This window comes from Morus notabilis, unplaced genomic scaffold (genome assembly GCF_000414095.1).
Source record: "Morus notabilis unplaced genomic scaffold, ASM41409v2 Scaffold2060, whole genome shotgun sequence".
Classification (NCBI taxonomy): domain Eukaryota; kingdom Viridiplantae; phylum Streptophyta; class Magnoliopsida; order Rosales; family Moraceae; genus Morus; species Morus notabilis.
In genome coordinates this window covers 24,788-34,031 of record NW_010361108.1, presented here as the reverse complement: position 1 = coordinate 34,031, position 9,244 = coordinate 24,788, and the positions used below count along the sequence as shown (strand labels likewise).

The window sequence follows — 9,244 nt, the reverse complement described above, 5'->3', positions numbered from 1 at the left end:
TAAGCCCATTGATATTTTCATTTTATCAGTGGATTCTGAGATTTCTAAAGTGATTGTGCAAATGGCAATGGTATAAATATTTTTGTAGAAACCACCAACATGTGGTTGTATAAGCGAAAACTTAAGCCCATTGATATTTTTGTTTTATTAGTGGATTCTGAGATTTCTAAAGTGATTGGAAGGAATGGAAATACCATGACAGATGACAGGAAAAAATATATATATATATATATTATCGTAGAAGTTAGCGTTAAAAAAGAAAAAGCTTGCGCACGCAAAGACACAAACCAACTTTAAATAGTTGTTCAAAACAATGAAGAGCTTTTTCTTTGGGCGGTCGAGAGAGAAAACGAGATGTTGAGAAGTGAAGGGTCTCATGATCTGTCCTTTTTGTATTATGGTCGGTTAGCTGGTATTCAAAGTGTAGCCGTACTATTTATATCCAAAATTTGTCTTCTACTTCCGTTCATATGAGATCAAATATTGCGCCTTCGGACACGTATAAGGATCCAAATTTGATCTTTTCATCATCATTGCTAGCTTTTATACATGATCATTATATGAGAGTTCTTTTTAGTAGGCTAATCATGTCGTCGATAGTGTAAATTTCTGATCAATTCAACTAAATTAAAATTATATTAAATTAAAAAAATATAAAATAGATAAGTTTTAATACAGAATGATTAAGAATAAAAAATTATTAATAATTTATTTTTTCTAATATCTCAATAAAAAAAGCTCACTACTATATTTACAACGTGACCATGAGATATATCAAGAAACAAATTTGATTGTAAGGTCAATATTGGGGCGTGAAATTCATACTTTTTCGTTTGTGTAAATGCAATAATTTGGTTTGCAGGATAAATGACGTATAGCTTACGTAATTGACGATCTCTTTGACCTTGAAGAGAGTCGGCCGTAATTTTAACTGGACGTACGCAAGTTTAGGCTCTCTCTCGCTAGCTTGGCGATCAAATTGACGCTTAATATTTGTGGTTGTTGTTTTTCTTGACAATAGTTGACCATAACATATAATCGCATTAATTTCTTATATGCACTACTCGTTTTAGAAAATAAATAGCCACGTTGTAATAAAAAAAAATAAATAAAAAAAAAGCCTTCTGTCTACAAAAGATTATCTTTCAGTTCGGTGGCTACTTACATATATAGACACACACATGCATGCATTGATATACATATGATATATTACATGTTTCATAAATGAATTATTAATCATACTAAAAAAGGAGATCCTTAACTGTAAATTACATAAATGTGTAATATATATATTTATATGTGTGTGTGTCTTTTTTCCCTTTTAAGATGGTGATGAGATAATTCAACCATTGAAATTAAATGAAGGAAAAAAACTCGTTCTTCAAAGAGCAACGAGTTCAATGTGACAGATCAAAATTTAACATTGCATGTGCAAACTGCAGAGTGGGCGTAATTTTAGAGTCTAGAGACGCGTGGAGAAAGACATTCCTAAGCCGAGGACAGTGGGACACAAATATAATCATATAAGAACACAGCATATTTTCGAAACGACCATATAAATCATGAACATGGGACCCGCCATAGGAGACACCAAATTTGTTTCCTTGTGGGTTGAAAAGATTTACGTTCAAGCCGAATTAAGGCACCAATATATATATATATATATATATATTGTGACGACGCGACCATGAATGGTGAGTGTGAGCTAGCTGATGATTTAAGGATCAAGATTGCATGAAAAAGATGTAAAGCGCACATTTGTGCATTTCATTTCATAGCCGAAATTTGAAAATACCTTTTGAATTTGCTTCCAATTTTTGGTTTGGTGGTAGCTAGTGGAATTCGAGTCATACATCTACATATAGTTTCTTTTACCAATTACTCGCTCGCTAATTTTAATATGTTTTTTTATGTCTAATTGCGAATTAAGTCTCTGACTAACGTGCACATTCCACTAATATTATCCAAGTTCCTGTGCTTTAATTAGTCGTCTGCAAAACTAATTAATACTAATATCTTTTTTTTATGATATAAACATAGGCAAGCTCTATGTATTTACAAACAAAACCCTTTGATCTTTCCGTACTCAAAATTACTCTCGAAAGAGGTACGTTTAATGCCAAAACTGCTAAGCAACATTGAGACAAGTGTGTAAACTTGAGACGAACCGAAAAATTTTTGGACAGAGCATATCAATCATTTTTAGTGCGTTAGTTGTGTAAACTTTTCGTTTCTCTCATGTCTATACAATGTCTAATTAATTAATAAGTGAAACCAGCTTAATTTGGAGCATATAATATAACAAAGTCAAAAGGCCAAAGACAATAGAGGAACAAAGATATTGTCATGTGGCATTAAAATTTCAAAACTAATACCGTACTTTCTACGTTTATTTAAGGCTCGTTTAGTTCGTTGATTTAAATTTTTAATTTAAGTTGAGATGTGACTTTATGTGAGAGATTTTTACTATAATAAAAAAATTAAATATAATTATTTATTAAGAATTTTTTACTATAATAAAATTTAAATTATAAGCTCGAATTAATAAAATGAACATGTGTAGTTATCACCTGATGGATTAAAGGTATGATTAGCTAAAAGGCCACTAATCAATAATCGCCGATCGACTCTTCCAGTCAAAAAGCGAAACCCAACCGGATAAGAACCCAAAAGGTTCCCCTTGCTTTTGCAACCGCGGGCCGTTCAAGTGGTCAACAGGCCCCAAACTTTGGGCCCCACCTCTGCATTATTGAGTCCACGTGTACCGAAAGATGACGTCATCAACATTAGGTTCCTTGTTTTGACATTGTGAGGCAATTAATATAGGATAAAGGAGACAAAACAAGCACAAGACCCATGCCGTAATTTTTAATAAAGCAAAACACTTGCTTTATTTTAAAGTGGTCCCCGTAACAATGGTCGCCGCTTGTCTCTCGACACGTATCTAACATTTTCGTCAAACTCACATTACAATGATAAATAATCCCCCATCCAAATTATTACTTTATTAGTACGTGAAAACGACAATTAGCCTTACAGGTGGATCGACAGGTGTCGGCTTTCCGTTCTCCGGCAATCACTGTCGGTATCTATGAAACCTATATTATATATAGGTTTTCAATTTTGTTCAATCAAATTCTATAAGTTCTTGCCTAATTTTTTTATTTTGATGTGATTTTAATTACATGTTTAAATACACGTACAAGCAGTAAGTCCTTTCCGTCAAAAGCTCCAAAAAGATGAATGTGAATACCGTAAAATTCTTCTTCTTTTTTTTTTCTCTAATTAGCAAATACAGGTAAACTATATAGAAAAAAAATAGCTTTTCTATATATATTATATATATAGTAGTAATTGAGTTTGTATCATGATTTAATTACATTCGAGATGCTAAAGTTTTATGATCTACTCCGACTAATAGTACTGAATGAATCATACCTAATACCACTTAGTGAAGTGTTCAAAATTTTATGCTAAGTTATTAAGCGGTGCTTGTCTTTGTTGAATGTGTTCTATTAATTTAAGAGGGGAATATTAATATTTTATTCACTGATATATCATAACGATATTCGCATCGTCCATTTAGGGAAGGGCTTACATTTATTAAATTTGTGCACTTCTTGTGAGTACGTATTAAAAAAAGCATAATTTTATACTCGGAGATATTTATGGTAATTTGATTTTCTTATTCATATATATATATATATGATTTAATTCATAGCTCAAAAGATCCTTTAAATAGTTTATTCACGTGTCTCTTATCATTGACGTAAATCATCATTTATGTAAAATATATAATAACATATTGATCATGATAAGAAAAGAAAAGGACAATATCATGTCATTTGATCAATAATGGAAATTCCCATTTAAAAAAACTAAGGAGCTAGCTAAGCTAGATTTATTTCTTCCCAATACAGTAAGCTTACGAAGATAAAACAAATAAATTATTAGTCAAATTTTACACGCATCAATAACACGGCCACAAAATCCAAGACCTAGAAACTTTGAAAGAAAAGAAAAGGAAAAAAAAAAAAAATCGATCTCTCTTGGATCAGTTTAATCCTGAGCTTTCCTTTCATTCCAAAACATTATTAAAATTACATGAACTCATTAACATCCAAGATATCTGAGATTTCAAACTTCAACATGTCACTGCAGTAGCTAATAATTTCACGTTCGTCCTCCGTGCTGCCACTATTCAAGTACGTCGTCGTCGTCGAGTTCGAGTTCAACCTCGCCGTGGGGCTCGAAGAAGGCGTCGACAAAACCGACGTCGTAGCGAAACCGAAATTGTTCTGGTTGGACTGGCCGAAAGTTGCCGAGGTTTCAGACGAATTAGGATCCCAAACAGTACTGTAACTTGGTAACAAAGGAACATAGTCTTCATTAAAAGTACTACTTTGCCACTCGCTCATTTGGGAGCTTGGAGAGCTGAAACTCGTGAGGTTTGATAGGTCAACGTTGTTGGGATTTTCCAAAGTGGGACAGGCTTGGATTTCTTGATGATGGTGGCGATGATCAAGTGGGGCTCGGAAATTATACTGGTTAGTACCAGCAGTACTAGTACTTTGGACATTAAGTTGTTGGAATTGGGGATTGTTGTAATTATTATTAATACCACCAAAAATATGGTTTTGGTCATGATGATGATCATTTTGAAGGAAGAAACTGTTATGGTTGTTACGGTGAGAAGTTGATGACATGAGAGAAGTGGCTAGCTTCAGGAGTTCGGGGTTTACTATGTGACCGGGATGTCCGAGCAACCTCGTCATGTTGTTCATCTGATCATGTGGTGATGATGAGTTGTAGAGAGAAGAGCCTAGGATTGATGAGAGGTCTAGGAGATCCAGCCGTGGACTGTGCGTCACCGGATCAATTCCCATTCGGAGAAGCCTTTTTCTTATGTGGGTGTTCCAGTAGTTCTTGATTTCGTTGTCGGTTCTTCCCGGCAACCGAGCAGCAATTGCAGACCACCTTCAAATGTAGCCAAAAAAAGTTAAAACATATTATATTAATTAATTTCTAAAGTGCCACGTATAATTCTACAGAAAGGTGTTATAAATTTATAATTACGCTTACTTGTTGCCTAATATGCTGTGAAGCTGAATAATAGTCTCTTCCTCTTCAAATGAAAATCTCCCTCGCTTGATATCTGGTCTCAGATAGTTTGTCCATCGAAGTCGGCAGCTCTTTCCACACCTTTGCAATCCTATATATATATATATATATATAAACATAACCAAAAAAAAAAAAGAGAAATCATTAACAAACTTCGCCATGCAAATTTATAACGACCAAGTTCACAATGATATATATATATATATATATATATATACACACACACATACCTGCATTCTTAGGGAGTGTTCTCCAGTTTCCGTAGCCATTTTCCTGAATATAATCGACCAATTTTTGGTCCTCCTCCGGAGTCCAAGGCCCTTTCTTGAGACCATTTTTTTCACAACAAGGTGCTCGTCCCATGGTGCAGTTAATTTTTGGTATGTAGAAAATCTTTAGCCTAGCAGGTTTAGTTTAAATAATCCTCTAAGAAAGTATAATTTGCTTTGCTATGTATTAAGGAATTAGGAGAGAAGAGAGGAAGATTTTGAATTAGTAGAGAGTTGAGAGAGAGAGAGAGAGAGAGAGAGAGAGAGGGAGAGAGAAGTAGGGTCCTATGAGAACGTACTTGGTATAAATAGCAAGGGAAAGGATTAAGGGTAAGAAACAATGAGAAGTCAAAAGGATTCGGTGCCGTCCTCCGTTTATCGCTATATATGGCGACGTGTCCCTTCTCCTTTGAGAAAAATTGTACCTCTTCTTCTGACCATCTAAAAATAAATAAAAACTCCCATGACCATCTAATTTCTCTATCACTCACTATCTTTTCTTCTTCTGCTTTTTTTTTTTTTTTTTAAATATAATTTTATGGGGTTTATTTATATATCTTCCCTAGCTATATATTTCATGGAGATGTTATTAGGGCTATCGTTTTCCGGCGGGAGCGTGTCACTCCTGCCTTTGTGGTTTCATATTAGCTGTAACCAACGTGGGTTACTGCCACGTACCCCTTTAAACTTTTAGCCTTAATTGATTTATTTGTTTTTTCTTTCTTTTTCTTCCTGTCTTTTTTTTTTTTTTTTAATATCAATTTTCTTCCCTTCTTTGAAACTATTACATATGGCGTTGTTCACTTCACAGCGCTTTCACGGCGTCTCCTTCACACTAAATAGTAGGGCCAACGTTTTAGTAAGGAAATGACTAATGTTACCCTCACAAGATGACCTTCTATTGCAAAAGTATGTGTTCAGAGTTGCACGTTTGGAAGGCTAGTTTAGTATTTGCACCAATTTGTATCATTTGACTATTAGTGATTGTACGGACGACAGTTAAAAAAAATGGAAAGAAAGAAAGAAAGGAAGAAGAAACAGTTGGTCAATTAGTAGAAAATCAAATAATATTAATAATTAAATGCAAGGAAATTGATGATGAGAAATAGGAGCATTTAATGGAAGATGGGCAATAATAGAGCTCCGTGTTTGCCGAATTATAGGAGCATTTATTGTACGTATATGAACATAATGAGAGTTTTCTGCCCCAATTAAATTTTTAGGATAAGTTTTTGAACTAAAAATAACTGAAAAAAAAAAGAGAAAAGATAAGGATGGTATAATATTTTTTTTTTTTTTCCTTGGAACTGCTTGTACTATAAATATTTTTCTGGGATATACTCCACAACTTATCAGAAATTAGAAAAACTTTAGGAAAAAAAAAATTCGAGTCCCCCCCAACAAAAGGGAAGATCCTTTATATGTTGTTTAAATTGGCATCTGCAAAATTTGCTAGTTTTAGTCAGCATAAAAACAACCAAAGCAAGTAAAAAGCAGTTTGATTAATTTGTCTTATTATGGAAGCCTACGACTATATGAGCAAGATGATTTCCCCACCAATTGTCTATCTCATCTCAATCGAACGTCGTGTCGTTAGATTTAATTTCCTTTTTTTTTTTCTTCCTTTCTTTTTTATAATTTTTTTTTGTCAAGGATGTCGAATATGTTTTTTCTTCCTATTATTTTTCTATGATATGATGAGAGGTACTCAAAACATAAATGCTGTCGCTGAATATATACCAGTTTATATCATATTAGACTAATACTAGCTGTACAATTTCAAAGTTGAGAAGTTATTTCACAGTTAAGGAAATGTGAGAGCATTTAAACGTGCGTCTGATTAGTAGATTTAATTCGTAGTTCGCTATAATATTTTTTCTCATAAAAAATACACGTTAATTGAGAATAATTTTAAATTATGATTCTAAATCTATGAATCAAACGTCTACGGGATTAAGATCTAATAGAATCCTATATTTATATATGGAAGTAACTTATCAAATTTCTGTAACTTCTACTTTTGAAATTTGGGTTCCATGGATATTTAGTTGTTTCGTATAATTAGCTTCCTGAAATACAGCTTAAGATAAGCCTGATTGTAAGCTCATAAGGTTTTTTTTTCCTGATCTCTTTAGGAATTGAAGACAAGTTAGAATGGATAATTCAAAAAGTAACTCTTTGTTTTACAAAAACACGATAAATGCTCTCAAATATTTTGAACTAGGAGAGAATATCTCGGTACTTTTTAATCATCTAAAAAGTATGCACCGTATTGAATTCTGATCAAACTCAGTGGTTCGTTTTTTTTTTTTCCCCTTACATGGGTGTTCTTATGGTAGACATGCAACAATAGAGTGTCATTAATTAGAACATCTTAGTTTTTTTTATATTGTCAGTTTGATCAGAATTCAACCAAAAAGAAAAAAGAAAAAAAAACTTTTTAGATGATTTAAAATCATAGGGAATGCATTTTATAGTTTTGGGTTTGAACTTAGATATTAGTTTACCAATCCATCCTAAAAATTTAAGCTAAAAACTTAAACTATTGGATATGGGCTAAAAATAATTTTATACTTTAACACTCTCCCTCACGTGTGGGCTGAACAATGGACAATCGTGTAAGTAAATTAATTAAAAAGCTCAACACGTGAATATTTAAACCCGAGACTATATTAAAGACCCAACACATGATGACAATTTAAATATGGATAAAAAGTATAATTACGGGTGTTTAAACTCAAGACCTCCAGTTCTGATACCATGTTAGTTTACCAATTCATTTCAAAAACTTAAGCTAAAAGCTTAAACTATTAAGATGTAAACTAACAATAATTTTATACTTTAACATTAGAGACATTTGTTTATTGATAAATTTTACGTTATAAGTTCAGGTTTTCGTGAGTTAGGATATATAGTAGATTTGAGTTTTACCTTTTCATCGATAGTTTAAACCAATAAGATTTACCCCCAAATGAAAGAATGTTAATATCATTTAGCAACAACTAATCGGCAAAAACGTACAACAAATTGGATGGAAAAAAGACCATACTAACTCTTTTCTTTTAAGCAGGGGTAATATTCAATTTGACTTTACCATTTATTTAGAGTTTAATTTTTGTTTTCTTTTGGAAAAAGAAGGATATATGTCCCACTCTTTCAGTCAGTCATTTGACACTTGATCCACTGTCAAGCAAAACATCAATAACTCAACTTCATTGACTTTATGGCATGAGGTTGCTAATTGTCATGTGGGATATATAGTATATAAAAATACACCATGAATAGTAATTTTTGTCCTTGTTGTTTTCTAATCTTGAAATAGACCATCAATGTAATTAAGTTATTCTACCCTCCTATCATTTTTTTCCTTCATTTTTTTATTATAGTGAATATAATAAGAACTTACCTAAAACGCATATTCCATCTCCTCATCAATACACACACACACACACACACACACAAATAGCAGAAAATAGGTCAATATGAAAAGCTTAAGAAAGTATATAGGCTAATTTTTAGTTATAAAAATTAATATGGCATAATTTGTCAAGTTATGATTCATAACCAGATAAATTATGGACAAACTTGTCAAGTTATGGTTTATAACCAGACAAGTTATGGACAAAAATTGTGAATTATGGACAATAACTTGTCAAGTTATGGTTCATAACCAGACAAGTTATGAACAAAAATAGTAATTTAGCCTATTTATTAACTTATATAAACTATTGACCTATTAATTTTAATTCATCTCAAATCTTAACTTATTTTCCTCTTTCTTCTGTGTATATATATATATATATATATGGTTGGTGTGCGACGCCCAGCCAAATTATTATAGTTTGGTGCAACTA

General features: G+C 32.5%; 1 protein-coding gene across 1 annotated transcript; it reads right to left on the bottom strand.

Moving 5' to 3' along the window:
- Positions 1–3,986: 3,986 nt before the first annotated feature.
- On the bottom strand, positions 3,987–5,647 carry LOC21385969 (transcription factor MYB102). The gene is made up of 3 exons (XM_010098494.2): positions 5,352–5,647; positions 5,083–5,212; positions 3,987–4,977 (listed from the first exon to the last, which is right to left on the bottom strand). The coding sequence occupies exons 1-3, from the start codon at positions 5,482–5,484 to the stop codon at positions 4,101–4,103; spliced, it is 1,140 nt and encodes a 379-aa protein (XP_010096796.1). The 5' UTR covers positions 5,485–5,647; the 3' UTR covers positions 3,987–4,100.
- Between the last annotated feature and the right edge of the window lie 3,597 nt (positions 5,648–9,244).